Genomic DNA, 17,474 nt, shown 5'->3' on the forward strand with positions numbered 1-17,474 from the left:
CTTGTTTAGTTTCAAAAAAAATTCGGATTTCAGCACTGTAGCGTTTTCGTTTTTATTTGACAAATATTATTCAATTATGGACTGACTAGGCACAAAAGATTCATCTCGTGATTTACAGACAAACTGTGCAATTAATTTTTATTTTTATCTATATCTAATGCTTCATATATATGCTCCAAGATTTGATGTGACGGAGAATTTTGAAAAGTTTTTGGTTTTCGGGATGAAGTAAACAAGGCCCAAGGATCCCTGCGCTCTGCAGTCTACTTCCTAGCTACCAACAGCCGCCCCGCCCGCAGGAGCACAGTGTGATATACTGTACTACGTTACAGCCGTATATGCATGCATACACCGATACACGTATGCAATGATGTACTCCAATGGAATGCTGAATCCACGCAAGCAAAAAATGCACACAGTATATATGTATATGAAAACATTTATTATAATACAGAAAAGGATCGAATAATTTTACTTTCTAACCATTTTTGTATTTCTTTCTCTTCAAATAAAAATATACATACATACATACATACATACATATATATACATACATACATACATATATATACATACATACATTGTATTTTTTAGGAAGGAAAAGTGCGTATACATACATACTCCTATCTATGGTGATGAAACATCAAAGTATGCCGCAGCTAGCTGCAGTCCACGAGTGTACGTACACGTAAGGCTAGATAATTAGCCGAGCTCAGCTCAACTGAGTTCGTTAGGATAACGAACTAGTTCAGCTCAGATTGTTATCTTAATAAGTCAAAAAGCTAGCTCAATTTGGTTGGTTATGAGCTTGAGCTGGCTCGTTAAGTTCACGGGTCAAGTATTAAATGTATATAAGATATAATATTTGTATTTATCTAAAACTTAAAAATATTAATATTTATAAAAATAATATATTTAATAGTCTTAAGTCGAACAAAATATTTAATATGAGCTAACATATCAATCATTTGTAACGTATAAGACATGAAGTAATACAAAACTAATATAAGTTATAATGACTTTTTATTTAAAATTATAGCTCGTTTGGCTCGCGAGCAGCTCGTGAGTTATTAGCTCGAGTTACTCATAATAGCTAAAATCTTGACGCTATCAGCACTGGCTACTAGAGGTGTACTACTACTACTACTATATATATATATATATATATAGAAAAATTAAAATATTGTCTATGGTCATGTTTGCTTGAACTTTTTATCAATACTATTTTTAAATCATAAAGTAATATTTTTTTATAATAAATCAATATCCTGAATTTTCAGCCGGTCGAACAGGGCGAACATATGCACAACGCAACGATGGCACGATGCCCTATGTGCCAATCAAAATTTCGTAGTCAGATGATGGGTGGGGACGCAAGCTATCACGAAAACTAATGTGTTTTGTTTAAAAAAACAATTATTAATAGGTTAGAATGGTAGATAGTGTGAAATCAATTGAGGAAATACATATTAGTATTATATGTATATTTAGTTAAAATTAAGATTGTTTGAGTATAATTAATTTTGAGAGAAAGTGAAACAGGATGCGCAAGGCAAGGAAGAAGTTGCTCTGCACGGTCTGCATTGCGGATGATTGACAGAGAGATATCAACGGCTAGTACAGACAAGACAGGAGGCCCCGCGGCCCTCACGACGCCCCTACTGGCCTACCGCCGCTTTAATTTTGTCGGGTGGGAGGGACTGGGGGGCTGATGGGAGTGGGCCGCCCAGCCCCAGCCCGTGCCCGTGCCCCATCGCTAGCCTGAAGCCCCGGCCGTACGTCCCCTTCTTCACGGCATGCTTCACATAGGAACTACTACAGTACCCTGCGCCGTTGCTGCGAGAATTTCAGATAGTTTAAATTAGACTATTTATACTTATAGTTATATAAATAAAACTATTTTAAATTAATTTTGATGAATGATTTGACTGGCCAACTAAATGCATGTTAGTGGATGAAAAAATAACTATCAATAATTATATGTGCTAGTTGGCTATAATTGTAAGTTCTAGTGAATTGTTGATGTAGATAGATTACATGTTGAGAGAATTCTCTAGTGAAGTTTAGCTTTATAAGAGTATAAGATTGGCTCTAGAGAGCAACAAAAGATGTCCACGCCAAGCCTTCTTGTCTTGTGATAATAGTATGGATGTTGAGATGATTCTGGTCACGTATTATCAACCTGAGATGACATGTCTATTATCTTCTTTAAAGCAGGCCATCAACTACGTGCAAATTTATTCTATATATTAGCTTTGTGGTAATTATCCTACATTGAGACGTACGTCTATTTTGATTTTCTTTTATCATGTATATATAAAAGTGATTAGTATGGACATTTATTATGCTAGTCTAATCTATCCCTCCCTAATACTTAATCATGAAAATTTCAGTCTGCCAAAAATTTATCCTCCTCCCACGTCGAGTGTCCGGTCGAGTCCGTCCCTAGCCTCTCCCGTACAGCGTCCGGTTTCCGTAGTTGAAAAAAAACAAAATAGAAATATTTTTAAGGTTCCTAATATAAAATCTCCTATACACATTAAACACATTAAAAATAAAAAAAGTATAGGGGCGTAAATGCAAAGTATTTATCCTATTAATTTACTTTTCTTTTATTCTTTAAATCGGTTCAAAATTGATAAATGCGTAGTAATTCATAGAAAAATCTAAAAATTATAAAATAAATTGTGTTCAGCTCCACATATATAGATCCATGCAGTAAACAAAAATATCACAAATTTTTAGTATATTTTTTTTGCTGAAGATGCTTACCTATGCTTTTTAGTGTAAAATTGATCGGTTGAAAATGGATAAATACGTAGTAATTTATAGAAAAATCTAAAAATTACAAAATAAATTTTGTTCAGCTCCACATATATAAATCCATGCAGTAGATAAAAAATATCATAAATTTTAGTATATTTTTTGCTGGAGATGCTTGCCTATGCTTTTTAGTGTAAAATTGAAATTATAGTTATCTGCTCCAATTATTATGAAATTTTTATGGTAGCCTATTTAATGTGATGCTTGGTAAATGTTTTAGCACCATTCCTGCATATCTCACTAATTTACTAATTTACCAAAATTTATGCTTGAGGATGCTTCCACTATCTTTGCACGATGTGTTGTTATGTCATATGAACACTTCATAAGCCTATTTGTTCATAATTTACATACATTTAACTGATATATCATATTTCATAGGAATCCTAATCTAAATAAAAAATAAAGCTAGCAACAAACTTCTCATGTTTTAATATAATACTAAGGTATATTATGAGGTAATATTAGAGTAAGATAAGATTTGACTAATTTCTATTTTTATTATTAAACAAATATGTCTCCAAGTTACATATTATTGTAAATATTAACTATCTAATACCATAGATGTCATGGTTATAAATAAAAGAAATTGTAGAATTTAAATTTTATAAAAAAATATAAATATAAATAGATATGTAACATTCATTTGATGTTTTTCTCCAGTTGCAACGCACGGGTATATTTGCTAGTATGTACAATATAAGAAATATTTTTTTAAAGGTGATTCCTTGGTTTAGTCAGAGATGTTCTGGGCCTATTTGATTTTGATCCATCTCATTTCATTTCAATTGGATCTGGTCGGACAACAAGCCCAAGCCCAAGCCGCCCCAAGATTCCGTTCCGTTCCGCCGGCCGGATAAGGGAAGGAGACGAGACCTCCCCTGCTCTACTCCGCCACGCCGCCGACGGTCACGGCCCGTCGTCCATCCTTCTCCATGGCGTCGCCGCACCTTCCCTTCCTCTCCTTCCCCAAAACCCTACCGCCACCACCTCCACCGCTCAAGCCCCACGCCCACCGCACCTCCCTCGCCGTCGCCGCTGCTCCTGCTCCCCCGCCCGCCCCGCCTGACGGCGCGGGGCCCGCCGCGCCCACGCGTGGCGACCGCTTCCTCGGCCGCCAGCTGGCCACCGAGGCCGCCGCGCGCGTGCTCGCGCCCGACGACGCCGACAGGCGCCGCCGACGCAAGGAGAAGCGCCGGGCACTGTCGCGGAAGCCCTCCGGCCTCGCCTCTTGCTACGGGTGCGGCGCCCCGCTGCAGACGGCGGAGGAGGCCGCGCCGGGATACGTAGACCCCGACACGTACGAACTGGTAATCACCGACGCTTCTTCCCTTCCCTTTTCGCTCCACTAGCCGACCGGCCACTGCATTCATCCATTCGTAGTCTTCCTCGGAGCAGAGAATGACAGCATTTCATTTCTTGTCTGATGAGCAGAAAAAGAGGCACCACCAACTGAGAACCGTTCTATGTGGAAGGTGCAAGCTGCTCTCTCATGGCCACATGGTCACTGCTGTTGGTGGCCACGGCGGTTATCCTGGGGGCAAGCAGTTTGTTTCTGCGGAACAGCTCAGGGAGAAGCTGTCATACCTCCGTCACGAGAAAGCACTGATAGTCAAATTGGTAAACAACTTGCCATATCGCTTGATTCTCTCGCCTCAGCTCCTTTCTCTGCTCACTCATTCTAGCTTCTATGTGAAGGTTGACATCGTTGACTTCAATGGGAGTTTCCTGGCACGAGTACGTGACTTTGCTGGTGCAAATCCGATTATTCTTGTGATAACAAAGGTGATTGTTTTATACAATCAGTTTTTCTATACTGTCCTGTTTTTTTTCATCACTATCATCTGACAACTAAAGCTACTTCGTTCCTAGGTTGATCTCCTTCCCAGAGACACTGATTTGAATTGCATAGGCGACTGGGTTGTCGAGTCAGTTGTCAAGAAGAAGCTTAAGTAGGAATCACTTCCGTACCATTCCTTATTTCACAGTACTTTCATCAAATGACCTGAATAATTTGAATTTGTTATATGCAGTGTCCTTAGTGTCCATTTGACAAGCTCAAAGTCACTGGTCGGTATCACAGGGGTTATATCAGAGATTCAACAGGAAAAGAAGGTCGGCATTTCTGTTTATTTTTGTGGTTATTGCAGTTAGACTGTCCTTAGTGTCCCTGCTTGTTCTACATTTCACGATTCTGACTGATGTTTCTTTTTATTGTATTATTAGGGCCGAGATGTATATATACTGGTAAGCACTCATCACGTTCATTTTGTTGTTCTTCTTCTTTAAATGGTGGGGGCAGAAAATAGGGGTGTAATTTCTGTTCAGAGATACGTGTATTATATTGTATATGCAATTGACACTGCTGCCTGTAGAAATTTAACAAAATTCAGTAATTCAGGCAATACAACATTGAAGAATGTGAGTCGTGTTTCTGCCTGTCGGCTAGTGTAGCTATATCTGACCTAAATCATACTCTGTTGCAGGGTTCTGCAAATGTTGGGAAATCTGCATTTATCAGTGCAATGCTAAGTATGCCTTTCCTGTTGTTAATATTTGTCTTCTATCCATTTATGTAGCAGTTACCATTTGAACAATGCTGCTCGTTCTTTTTCTTATATACTACACTAATTGTTGGAGATCCTTCTGTTGTAGGAACAATGGCATACAAGGATCCGGTGGCAGCGGCAGCTCAAAAATACAAGCCTATACAGTCTGCTGTTCCTGGAACAACCCTTGGCCCTATTCAAATTGAAGCATTTTTAGGCGGAGGGGTATGATTCTGTTTGGCTAGTTGGTCCTCTGAAAGGATATGTATATGTTAACTTTAGTTGCTAGCCTGTTCCACACACTTTGTTGATATAGCTATACTAACAATTATTTAAATCTGTGCTTGCTGAAAATTCTTAAATAAAAAAATCTTTGGCTAACCAACATAGATGTGTCTATACTACTAAAGGTGTGTCTTATCATGACCCTTTGATGCAATACAATTGTTTGTATGCATGCACAGTGCTCAATATGAACTGCTCCAAAATATGTGTTGTCTCTGATAACATCCCGATGTTCTGTATCTTCTACTTTGAGATCCAATTTGAACTTTTGAAATCTACTAACATATTCCTGAATCTTTGTGCACAGAAATTGTATGATACACCTGGAGTCCACCTTCACCATAGGCAGGCAGCAGTTATCCATGCTGATGATCTGCCTTCTCTTGCACCACAAAGTCGTTTGAAAGGGCGATGTTTTCCCGTATGTATATTTCATTCGGTTGAGCACATGTTCCTTTCTCAAAATTTGCACACTAATCTTTTTCTTCAGAACATGATGTTATGTTCAGGCTAATGATACAGATGTTGAATTGAGTGGGAATTCATTATTCTGGGCTGGGCTAGTCCGCATTGATGTTGTCAAGGTACCTAATGAGCTGAACTTCATCTTTGATATATTGTTTTCTTATCATGTTCTAATTCTCCCCTGTAAGCTGTAATTGTCAATGAATGAATGACATAGGCTCTTCCACGCGCACGGCTGACATTCTATGGGCCCAAGAAGCTAAAGATTAATATGGTCCCGACAACAGAAGCAGATCAATTTTACGAGGTATGCCTATGCTAATTGGTATGAAAGTTCATTGTCTGATACCACCAGCTATATTCTATTTGGCTTAGAAAGAGAGAGTTGCTTCTCCTTCTTCTCCTCTTTCTAATCACAGCTCTGAATTGTGTCCTGCAAAACTCTATGTGTTTAACCATGCTCTTCAAAACTTACATGCATCTAAATAAGGTCATCTGAAACAATGATGATTTCATTTTATTTCTGTCTTGTTTTTTTTTTTCACTTTCCAGACTGAAGTTGGAGTTACATTGACTCCACCAACTGGTAAGGAGAGAGCTGAAGGATGGCAAGGGCTTCAAGGTGTTCGCGAGTTGAAGATAAAGTATGAGGAACGTGACAGGTAATGTTTGCAAGTAATGGTGGTGCCATAGCTTTGCTCATCATTCATTTATGGTCAAAACTGCATGAGTAATTTATTGAAGCTAGCCTCCTTTTACTGTGAAGATGGAGGAATATCTTGTCTGGATAACAAGTGAAATGGGAGCAGTTGCATTTTTGTATAGTACTAATTTAAGAAGGTGATTCCTTGATTACTGGGCTTAAGAACCTGATCTGTAGGCCTGCTTGTGACATCGCGATCTCTGGGCTTGGGTGGATTTCTGTGGAGCCATCAGGCGTGCCCTCAAACAGCTCTGATGACAATGTCGAGGAAGAATACGATGGCGGTGAGCTGCATCTGGTAGTACATGTACCCAAACCGGTTGAGGTCTTCGTCCGCCCCCCATTGCCTGTTGGTAAAGCAGCGTCGCAATGGTACCAGTATCAAGAGCTCACAGAGGAAGAAGAGGAGTTGAGGCCTAAATGGCACTACTGATGCTGCTCTGGTTCTCTACCTATTTCTCTAGCAGTAGTACAGTTTTGTGTAATCCAAATATTTAGCACAAAGTTATATGCTATGATGAGATGATGTTGGCACGACTAGTGTTAGGATCAGGTGATAAGGTGGATTCAGAAAACAAATTTTGAATAAATGTCTCTAGTGTCTATCTAGCACATGCTTCAGAAGGCCATGAGGAAAAGAATCCTCCAGTACGTGCTGTACATGTACTCTAAATGAAGGAGCTTACCAACAAGCCATCGAAGAGATTCATAACAATTAGCAATTTAGGAGCTGTTTAATTCTCTTTTTATCTTAAAAATTTTTAGGTTTTGGTCCATCATTTTGTATAATAAAACTAAACACCATGTAAAATTTTTAGCAAAATGGTTGTCATTCTTTATTATAGATTTTGGTCTTAAGAGGCTAAAAAAACTCAAAAGAGCTTCTAGAGGCCATAATTTATTGCATTTTGAATGCATTTTATCATTTCAAAGTAGTTGATATTTTGCATTTTATGAGAACTAAGACCCGGTTTAATTTCTAAAATTTTTCAAGATTCCCCGTCACATTGATTTTTGGACGTATGCATGTAACATTAAATATAGATGAAAACAAAAACTAATTGCATAGTTTGCCTGTAATTTAGGAGATGAATTTTTTTGAGCCTAGTTAGTTCATGATTGGACAATAATTGTTAAATACAAACAAAAGTACTACAGTAGCAAAAGCGAAAAAAAATTGCGAACTAAAGAAGGCCTAAACAGGCTGTTAACTTCGGCAACAAAACAGTTTTGGTTTGCCCTTTGCCCTTTTTGGCCATATAACCGCCAAATTTTAGTTGTGCCATGACGCTAATTTAGAGTACGTATACAAAGCCAGGAAGCGTATTCCCAGTTCCTCGTTGAATTCAGCCCATTGGATCCGTCCGACGCACAGACCCGCACCACCATGGCCGACGCGCCCACGAGCTCCGGCGACTCGCCGCCGCCGCCGCCTCCTCCGCAGCCGGAGAACGGTTCCATCTCCTCCATGGTCGCCTCCTCTGCCGCCTCCGCGGCGGCCGCGGCCGCAGACTTCACCCGCTGGGCGGAGACCTTCGGCACCGAGAAGGCCGACGCCGCCAAGGCTGCCCTAGCCTCCGCCACCACCTTGGCCACCTCATCCGCCTCCGCGGCGGCTTCTGCTTCCTCCACGGCTGCGTCCTCCGCCTACGCGGCCGCCTCCGACCTCACCCTCATCGCGAAGGTGATGGCCGCCCATTCCCCTCGCTTCGTTCGATCTAAGCACCATTTGGTGAAAACTCAAACCCTTTCGCTGTCCTGTTCGCAGGAAGAGCTGGAATGGGTGAAGAAGGAGTACTCTGCTCACGAGCAGATTGTGTTTAGCAAGATCAAAGGTGCCGTTTTGCTGCGTAAAGATCAGATAGTTCGGGATTCCTCTTAATTTGATGTCCTCGTAGATGATGTTCATCTTTGTTGGGGAAATTATGTTATTGTTTTAATTTTTTTCTCAAGCATTGAATGTTTATAATGGTTGCAGAGGGCGTTGTCATGGCGATAATGAATCCAGGCATTGCTGCAGGTTCTGCAACCCTTGCAGGGATTGTCCTTTTCAAAAGTAATATGTTTTCCTTGCAACAACTTCATTGTTCTGTGGTGCTATATTGAATGGATTTAAGCTGTTTGCATTGTACTTTCATTGGTTCCTTTTGCTAATGCACAATGTAATTTAGTATTTGCATGAGGGGTTTCTATCCACACAATGCACTTGAAGAACATTGAGCTCATTATTACCACATGCTAAACCAAATTGTTTTCTTTAACTTGAATGTACTTTTGATACTCTAGAATTGATCCTTTGCTGTGTTCTTGCAAATGAATGAAATGTTTTGAGACCTTAGCCGAGTCAATATATTCCATCTTCTTAGAATATGATGCACACATCTTGTTCTGGTTGGTTTAAAAAAACTTTGAAAAATTACTTCGATGATTTGGGAATTATGAAATTGATTAAAGCTGTTGCAAGTTTTGTTCAAACTATCCAACCTCGACTTAGTTGCCTAGTATTTCATGGTACATAGCTCAAGGTAGTAACCTTGCTGATTCAGTCAACATTTGTTCCAATATAATTTCAAGAAGGCTTAAATGGGCATTTCTATACTAAATGGAATATGAATGAATCCTTGCAGGGCCAAGGAGCTACCTTATTCAACGAGTACGGCGCATGTTTGTTAGCAAGGAGGTAAAGCACCCTATGTCCTTTTGATTAGCACATATACTTCCTGTGACTTGATAGATACATGCTCTTCAAAGTTAATTAACCATCTTTCTTGATTCATACTATTTCAAGTTAATTGACCATCTTGCTTAGAAGTCCTCCTCTTCCTAGGTGGGGCTATCTATTAACCTATGACTACATTCTTATAATTTACATCTAGTGTTTGGATACATTTACCTGTTGTTTCCCTGAACATGATTGATGACGTTCATATAGCAAGTCAGAATAAAATCAAATGATGTTTGCAAGTTTGTTTCTTCCCTAAAAAATGGTATGAATCAGGTTGATAATATAACATAAATTTTGTTTTTTCATACTATAGACCCTACTTTCTGGCGTACAAGCTGAAGTGAATCACATGCGGCAGACTGTGAATCTTGTATCCAATGAACGTCAAAAACTGTTGGTAATTTTTTTCATTTGAAGATAATTGAACGATTTGTTAGTTTGTCTCTCTTAACTTTATATGGTATCCATGACTGATTCAATGCATACTGGAATCCAGGATAGAGCAGCAACCGCAGAGAAAAGATTTCAGAAAGGATGGAATACACTCAGGCATCCCCCCCCCCCCCCCCCCCTCTATCATTTATTTCTGTCCTTATTACTCTATATAACATGGGACGTACTTTCTCTTTTATTAGGGAAGAAGGGCGTTCCATTCAACATGAGCTGAGTGAGATTAGAGATATTGAAAACCATGCAGTAGGTGTGTAAGATTTCTCTATATTAGTGTTTTGTGTTGTGCTCGTGACATTTGATTCCTGGTATGGAGATTGTTTTATCCTGAATTTTGCATTTTTGATGAAATGTGTCTTCTCAGGTCTGAAGGGAATTATTGATCAGCTTCCCAGAGCACATGCATCTGAATTTCGATCGGAGGTTAGTAAATCTGCATGTATCTTTGGACATGGTGATGTTTATAGGAATCGATCTGGGATTTTTCTAGCCAATTTAGAGTTTTTAATAACACACTACTCCACAGTCTGTATTGTAAAATGCATTGAAGCCTTTTCTTGGCAGTCTTACTAGTTGCTCCTGACATGGATATGTGCTTGAGAATGAATTTTGTTAAGCAGTGCACCATTTGTATATATGGGAACATGGGATGTCTAATGTTGTTGGATCGCTCAGAAGCTCGTAAATAGAAAAGTACATTTAGTTTTCTTAGTGATTGCTTTCTTATCTTAACCTACATACATGAGCTGCTATTTATTGCAGTTCGGCCTCTTTTCAGAAATACACACTTTGTCATAGCAATTTATATTTTACTGACTGTTCCTGACCGCTTATTACATCTCATGTAGTAAAACTGTGGTATGCACTTGCAGCATTATCCTATGGATGAGTGGATGACCATGACGCAGCATCCTCTGAATATTTTTTATTCTTGAAGCTGGGTGGCTTCTGTTATCTATACTCATAGCAGAGGTTGTCTTTTCTCCTGTGTTGCAGATATCTGGCCTAGCTTCCCAGGTTAAGAAGGAGAAGCGAGTGCTTAATGCCGCCCTCACGAAGATTGTGAATTACGGTGTCCCCATCTGACTGCCCCTCCAGCCAGTTGTTCTGAGGGTCCATTGTATCAGATTTTTGTGAAGGAAGGCAGGTTCTATGGTGAACGCTATACTGCCCACTTGGTTTCGAGAAAAATGAGAAAAGAATAAGTTTTGTCACCCGTGCAGATTTGTAATTGTGCTGCTGCTGCTGCTGCTGCCTAATGTCGCAGAAGCAACATCATTGAAACCAGAGTAACAGATGACATTTTGCAATTTTTTTTTGTTTGCCTATTGACATGTTCACCGCCATCAGCTGGCATATGTTATTTCCAACTGCTTGTTGCCATCTCTAATGTATGACAGAGAAAAAAAAAAAGCTTAATACCTAAATGTCCGTGATGTGAAATGAAATCTTCGGAAAGTGGAATGAATTTTTGGTTGGAATCATGCGAGCTACTGACCTTGCATTTACTATTAATGAGTAATGAGAGAGACTCGTGCTTCTTGTTTCAGTCGTTATATGTACGTTTGCTGAAAATTTAGCTTCATTTCAAACATTTTCGTTGCAAAGTTTGCAGAAAAAGCTTGAATTACGCCATCAAGCGGTGGTTTGTCTCTTAGGTTCCTCCGGCTCCTCTGTTTACTACGCATGAGGCCTTTCAGCGCGCCTTCCTTCGTCTGAAAATCTCCGGGCTCCGGCGGACGACGCTTCCTTCTCGCAAAGGCCCAGGCCCAGCTCCAGCGGCACCGCCGCGTCCGCCCCCTCTGCGCGGCGCCGGTCGAAAACTCGAGATGCCTCGCGACCGCGACGAGCCAGCCGCCGTGCGCGTCTACACCGTCTGCGACGAGTCCAGGTACACGGTAGTGTTGGTGTTGCTCTCCGGACCTGGCTTGCCCTAGCTCATGGTTGGTGGTTGCTCGTGCTCCTGTCTGCAGGTACCTGATCGTGCGCAACGTGCCGTCACTCGGATGCGGCGACGACCTCGCCAATCTCTTCGGGACGTACGGCCCCGTGGAGGAGTCAGTCTCACCTCTTCTTCTCTCTCTCGCTCCTCCTGTGACCCTGTATTCGAATTGCTTATTAGTCGATTGATTACCCACCCTTGGGTGTCAGGTGCACGCCCATGGATGCAGAGGACTGTGAGCCCTACACCGACGTCTTCTTCGTCAAGTTCTCTCAGGTCAACAACGCCAGGTGAGGCGATTCATTTCGTACCACCGTCTACATCCGTTGGCATTTTCCACTCACGTGGTGTGGACTCTGTGCTGATATACCAGTTCAGGTGTTCTTGGACTGTAATAACAGCACAGGGCAATGAAACTGCCCTGTGTTTTCTGTGGCCTACCAACCCTAACTGCTGCGGTTCACAAGAATGGCTCGATGATATAGCCTATTGCAGCCTGCTTGGCCACCTAAGCTTCATCTTTCTTCAATCCAACTTGGGATAATGTTCAGTTTATGCTTATTGTTCACCAGGCTTCAATCAAGAGAACATAACAACTACTTAGTGTTTAACTGAACCACAAAAGTCCATTGGGTCATAAAATCCATGTATATATTCAGTCACGCCATCATACAATTTGATCCACTAAATGTGGATTCAATTCACATCTTGCGGTCCAGTTGCTAGCATTAAAGCTCGACCTTATCCGCTGCCAACTGTCGACATCTTTTCTCGTGGTAAAAGTCCAGAATCAGCGGCCTCCATTTGAAATGTGAAATTGGTGCTCTCATGCTGCAGGTTTGCAAAGAGGAAGCTTGACGAGTCTGTATTTCTTGGCAACCGCCTGCAGGTGACCTACGCTCCTCAGTTTGAAAGTCTTCTAGACACCAAGGAGAAACTGGAAGCTAGGAGAAAAGAAGTCCTTGGCCGAATAAAATGTGTGCCACCACTTTACTTTTTGGTGTCTAAGCTTTGTATTTAGTATTTTGACAGCAACACAAAACTACTGTGAGCATTGCTAATTTATTTACACCGGTAACTTGGATTGAATTTTTTTCCCCATTTCCAGCATCTGCTGGCAGACCTGAAGGGACATCTCAGTACTCTCCAGCTCAGGGATCATCTAGTGGGAATCACCACCAGCTGAACTCTAATAAGAGGTTTGTATTCTTGACACTGGCTTTGCTAATTTCAGTATAACGTGTGGATGTTGTGAAACTATGACAGCTAGGCCGAAACTCTTCAATCTAACTGTTCTCTCGAGCACAGTGTAAAAGTATCAGCCTGATTTTTCTCGTAAGATTCATTTTACACATATTCAGGGCATATATGAAGACAATTCATACTTCTCATATTGAAGATCCTCGTTTCAGTCATGTGCCCTCAGATAAGGTATGCGGTAAAAATATGTTCAATCTAATTACCTTGAAATCATTTGCTGATAAATTTAAGGTTACTAATCAATGCAAACTAGTCAACTTTGGTCAACTAAGATATTTAGTACTCGAACACAAACATCTTCACTTAAGCAAAGTACCCGGTAAGGGCCAAAACGTCTAACTTTTGTGGAGATCCTGCCGTGCTAATATGTATTGCAAACCTGTTTAATGTAGGTTACCACTCTAGTAGCTTTGCACTTGGTCTTGGTTTCCTTTCCTTAAGTTGAATGCTACTTTACCAATATATGGATAAATGTTCATTTTGTTTGTAGGATTATTTTCCATCCGAGTCGATGAATGCTACTGTAAAGCTAGTCAGAGAGAAGCTTGATAAGGTAAATACTTTCGTCTGCAGTGACTTACAACTATGCCAATAAGCTAAAAGTTTGCTCCTTAAAAAATGCCAGATACAATCTGGTGGTGATAATTCCAGTACTTCAGCAGCATCCAAGAAACCAAGGGTCGATAACCGCAGGCGAATTTGATATTGGCAGATAATGCTGAACACGCATTCAAATGTTTTGGGGTAGTGTTGATGTTAACATGACATACCAGAATTTTGATAGCCTTTATTTCTATCCTTTTTTTTCGCTCACTTACTCTGTCATTAAGTTATTTATGTTTCAGGGTGGTGGTGTTGTGCTATGCAGTTAGCTAGAGTTGCCGCAATAAAATGCCTTTCTTTTAGTTATTTTTCGAGCTGTAATGTTAGCATTATAAAATATCTGTTACTCTTGCAATCAATTACATCAGAATTCTCATATTTATATTGACATCCCTCGGATGCGAGGGTACAGTGAGACATGCCTAGAGTTGGGCATTGTTTTGAGACCATTTTATTCCATTTTATCTTCCCGCTTTGGCATGCTATCTGTGGACACAGTGCGTTTTGATATGCAGAACAAAGTTGGAAGGACGGTCTTGTGCTGATTAAACGTGCTACTTGTCACATTGGTTAAAATCCAAATGACGGTGAAGTAGGACGAGATATTGGCATGCCTATTATTTGTTGTAATGCTGTGAATATGTCTATTTCATGCCGGATTTTGGTATCGGAAAAACCACTTGCTCATGCACTCTCCTAGGGCACCCGATCCGATTGAGGATGTAGGACGAGATTGTCGGATTGAAAACATCTGGTCGTAAACTCATAAGAATAACTAAATGTTTTGAAAACGTTCTTCGCTGCACGCATTTGGCCGTTAGCCCATTACTCTATAATATATAAGAATAATACTAGAATGTAATTACGAAATTATCTAAAACTTGTGTTGCCTTCCTTCCCCTAGCTACGTGATTGATTGAACAAAAGTTGGATCAAACGACGGTAGATAGGGGCGAAGCTTGTAGTAGTCGTTAGCGGTGCAAATGCACCCTCAAAATTTGTGAAAACGGTGCTTTTTTTTAGATTGTCACCATATATGCATTCTCAGTAGCATAAATCTATGTATTCATAAGATAAGTGCACATTTCTCTAATTTGCTTTAGCTTCACCACTAACGACAAATAGTGCACAACATCGTCAAAAGCTCAAGGGAGATAGAGGAGAAACAAAGGGGGGTTGCATTTTTTATTTTATTTTTTTTTACCCTTTTTCAGCTTTCTAGAGGACATCGAAGTGGTTGCTTTTGTATGTGGTTCTTTACCTCCTTTATTTCTTTCTCTAGTATTTCTCCCGTTTCACAATTTAGAATATATAAGGAGTATAAAAGATGTGTAGCTCTCTAGCGTCTGTGAGGAAAAAAATGAGTTGGAGGCTCAGGTCAAAATTCAATTACATATGTATTGGTCCCATGTGGCTAAAAATGTGCGAAGAGGAAGGACATGAATTGGAGAACGGTAAAAATCAGCATTAAGCATTGCGACATGCGTATATTTGATATAGATATAAAAGCTAATTGCTAGTTGACTAAGGGGTGTTTAGTTCCCACTCTAAGTTTAGTCCCTATCATATCGGATATTTGACTCTAATTTGTAGTATTAAATAGACTAATTATACGAATTGAGAATAATATACGAGACGAATCTATTAAGCCTAATTAGTTTACGTTTTGACAATGTGGTGCTATAGTAAATATATGCTAATTATAGACTAATTAGATTTAATAAATTTGCCTCGTTAATTAGTCTACTCTTGTACAATTAGTTTTATAATCAGCTCTAATTAGCATTTGAATGTCCAATGTGCCAGGCCTTGGATTAAACATCCCCTTAAAATTAACTCATGTACATTCAAACAAGTGAATTAATTTAGTCAAACCTTCAACTAGTTATTGAATAATTTTTAATCTCAACTAGTAACTAGCCGCATATATGAAACATGCTCATATAATGGCAAACAATCTCTACAACTAAAATTACGAAGAGGACCTGTCTACCACACTCGTGGTGAAGCCACGGCTCCTGTCTTCTTCGGTGGTCTTTTTTACTTCGCTCATCCTATCTCTACACTGTAGACAAGAAGCACAAAAGGACACAACCCGCATGGATGACACGCTATCCCATCTACGCAGGCCCCACTCACCCACGCATGCAAAAAAATTTTTAAGTAATTAAAAAAGTCATAACTCCTAAATCTCTACAACTAAAAATTACGAAGATGGCCCATCTACCACACCCGTGGTGAAGCCACGACTCCTGTCTTCTTCGGTAGTCTTTTTTACTCCGCTCATCCTATCTCTATACCATAGGCAAGGAGCACAAAAGGACACAACCCGCATAGATGACACACTATCCCATCAACGCAAGCCCCACCCACCCACGCATGTAAAACTATTTTTAAGTAATTAGAAAAGTCATAACTCCTAAACCGGAGTCTAAATTAAATTCCAATTGCACCATTAAATTTCCTATAATAAATTCTTCAAAACAAGATCACACATGGATATATTTAGATAAAATTTTATTGATGGATATTTATCTTATAAAGATAAAATATTTTGTTTTATTAAGTAAAGACAATATTCTAGGTTTCAATGTTTATAAGAATAGTATTTTGGTTTTCGGTTTATAAAACTGATATTACAATATACATAAAAATAAATAAATACATAACATAGATAATAATAAATAATAAAATCTAGAGCAAAAAGCATAGGGAAAAATAAAACACATAATGGAGAAAATTTTGGAATAATATCAAAGGGTTACTTTTCAAATATCGTAAATATATTTATAGAACAATAACATTATTAAATACATCATAGAATATCATTAAATACATTATAGAACATTACATATATAATATGTGAACATCACTAAATACGTCATAGAACATCACATATATATTGAGTGAACATCATAGAAAAATATCATAAAATATCACTAAATATATTATAGAACATTACATAAACATCACTAAGTAGAACATCGAACATCACATGTATGCTAAGTAAATATCACTAAATATACTGTAGAATATCACTAAATATATTATAGAACATCTGCATATATATAATACATGAACATCACTAAATACGTTGTAGAACATCACATGTATACTAAGTGAACACCATAAGAAACATCACATGTATTTACGTGAACATGACAAAACACAACATAGAACACTAAATATATACTACGTAAACAACATATATATAGAAAATAAAAATAAAAAAAATATTAAATATGTAATTAGAGTAAAACAATAAAGAAGGAAAATATAAATTTGTCTTGCGCTCAGGATGGCCAAAGACTACGAAAGAAATTTGTGATCGATCTATTGGCGTGTGATGAGAATTGACGGTGTTGCATTATTCCTCTATTCGTATGAGAATATCTTAGCCGCATCACATATATAAGACAATGAAAGAGATAATTGTGGATGACTTATCTTTCGTGCACTTATTTTGATATTGTTACTAAATTTGACGCTTATTTATTTGAATGTGGCTTGAAACATTATGTTGCTAAACCAAATTAATAAATATTTTATTAATTTGTCTTCATTTCGATCCACTACTTTTTAATATTCTTACTGCATTAAAAATTTTAACTCGTAACCTGCTATTTTTTTATTTTTATTGTATGAAATGATATTGAAAATTTTAAAATT

General features: G+C 38.9%; 3 protein-coding genes across 7 annotated transcripts; all 3 read left to right on the forward strand.

Annotated features, from left to right (window-relative positions):
• Positions 3,642-7,566, forward strand: LOC8066480 (putative nitric oxide synthase). Of its 2 annotated transcripts, none has more exons than XM_021459201.1 (13): positions 3,642-4,133; positions 4,258-4,443; positions 4,522-4,608; positions 4,696-4,775; positions 4,857-4,938; positions 5,050-5,070; positions 5,310-5,355; positions 5,479-5,597; positions 5,965-6,078; positions 6,167-6,241; positions 6,340-6,429; positions 6,675-6,784; positions 6,889-7,566. In XM_021459201.1, the coding sequence occupies exons 1-13, from the start codon at positions 3,759-3,761 to the stop codon at positions 6,911-6,913; spliced, it is 1,410 nt and encodes a 469-aa protein (XP_021314876.1). In that variant the 5' UTR covers positions 3,642-3,758; the 3' UTR covers positions 6,914-7,566. The 2 variants fall into 2 exon arrangements, with proteins under 2 accessions (XP_021314876.1, XP_002451348.1); XM_002451303.2 differs by having other exon boundaries at positions 3,646-4,133; positions 7,003-7,566.
• Positions 8,133-11,468, forward strand: LOC8085165. The gene is made up of 9 exons (XM_002451304.2): positions 8,133-8,509; positions 8,594-8,660; positions 8,804-8,881; positions 9,453-9,505; positions 9,864-9,947; positions 10,047-10,099; positions 10,186-10,250; positions 10,365-10,423; positions 10,997-11,468. Exons 1-9 carry the CDS (start codon positions 8,213-8,215, stop codon positions 11,084-11,086), a joined length of 846 nt encoding a protein of 281 aa, XP_002451349.1. The 5' UTR covers positions 8,133-8,212; the 3' UTR covers positions 11,087-11,468.
• Positions 11,420-14,254, forward strand: LOC8085166 (RNA-binding protein 48). Of its 4 annotated transcripts, none has more exons than XR_002452272.1 (8): positions 11,420-11,559; positions 11,659-11,891; positions 11,974-12,057; positions 12,152-12,232; positions 12,780-12,919; positions 13,051-13,373; positions 13,693-13,755; positions 13,828-13,843. XR_002452272.1 is itself a non-coding variant. In XM_021459202.1 (8 exons), exons 1-8 carry the CDS (start codon positions 11,830-11,832, stop codon positions 13,903-13,905), a joined length of 669 nt encoding a protein of 222 aa, XP_021314877.1. In that variant the 5' UTR covers positions 11,671-11,829; the 3' UTR covers positions 13,906-14,254. The 4 variants fall into 4 exon arrangements, 2 of the variants coding, with proteins under 2 accessions (XP_021314878.1, XP_021314877.1); XR_002452273.1 differs by lacking the exon at positions 13,828-13,843 and having other exon boundaries at positions 12,780-12,831; positions 13,051-13,141; positions 13,304-13,373; XM_021459202.1 differs by lacking the exon at positions 11,420-11,559 and having other exon boundaries at positions 11,671-11,891; positions 13,051-13,141; positions 13,304-13,373; positions 13,828-14,254.

This window comes from Sorghum bicolor, chromosome 4 (genome assembly GCF_000003195.3).
Source record: "Sorghum bicolor cultivar BTx623 chromosome 4, Sorghum_bicolor_NCBIv3, whole genome shotgun sequence".
Lineage (NCBI taxonomy): Eukaryota > Viridiplantae > Streptophyta > Magnoliopsida > Poales > Poaceae > Sorghum > Sorghum bicolor.

What these genes read in the sequence shown, in the direction of transcription:
- LOC8066480 (XM_002451303.2), top strand. Translation starts at nt 3,759, where the DNA reads ATGGCGTCGCCGCACCTTCCCTTCCTCTCCTTCCCCAAAACCCTACCG. An exon ending in AAGCATTTTTAGGCGGAGGG is followed by an intron (nt 5,598 to 5,964) that starts GTATGATTCTGT and finishes CTTTGTGCACAG; the next exon opens with AAATTGTATGATACACCTGG. An exon ending in AAGTATGAGGAACGTGACAG is followed by an intron (nt 6,785 to 7,002) that starts GTAATGTTTGCA and finishes CCTGATCTGTAG; the next exon opens with GCCTGCTTGTGACATCGCGA.
- LOC8085166 (XM_021459202.1), top strand. Translation starts at nt 11,830, where the DNA reads ATGCCTCGCGACCGCGACGAGCCAGCCGCCGTGCGCGTCTACACCGTC. An exon ending in ACGTACGGCCCCGTGGAGGA is followed by an intron (nt 12,058 to 12,151) that starts GTCAGTCTCACC and finishes CTTGGGTGTCAG; the next exon opens with GTGCACGCCCATGGATGCAG. An exon ending in TCAGAGAGAAGCTTGATAAG is followed by an intron (nt 13,756 to 13,827) that starts GTAAATACTTTC and finishes AAAAAATGCCAG; the next exon opens with ATACAATCTGGTGGTGATAA.
- LOC8085165 (XM_002451304.2), top strand. Translation starts at nt 8,213, where the DNA reads ATGGCCGACGCGCCCACGAGCTCCGGCGACTCGCCGCCGCCGCCGCCT. An exon ending in TATTGAAAACCATGCAGTAG is followed by an intron (nt 10,251 to 10,364) that starts GTGTGTAAGATT and finishes GTGTCTTCTCAG; the next exon opens with GTCTGAAGGGAATTATTGAT. An exon ending in CATCTGAATTTCGATCGGAG is followed by an intron (nt 10,424 to 10,996) that starts GTTAGTAAATCT and finishes CCTGTGTTGCAG; the next exon opens with ATATCTGGCCTAGCTTCCCA.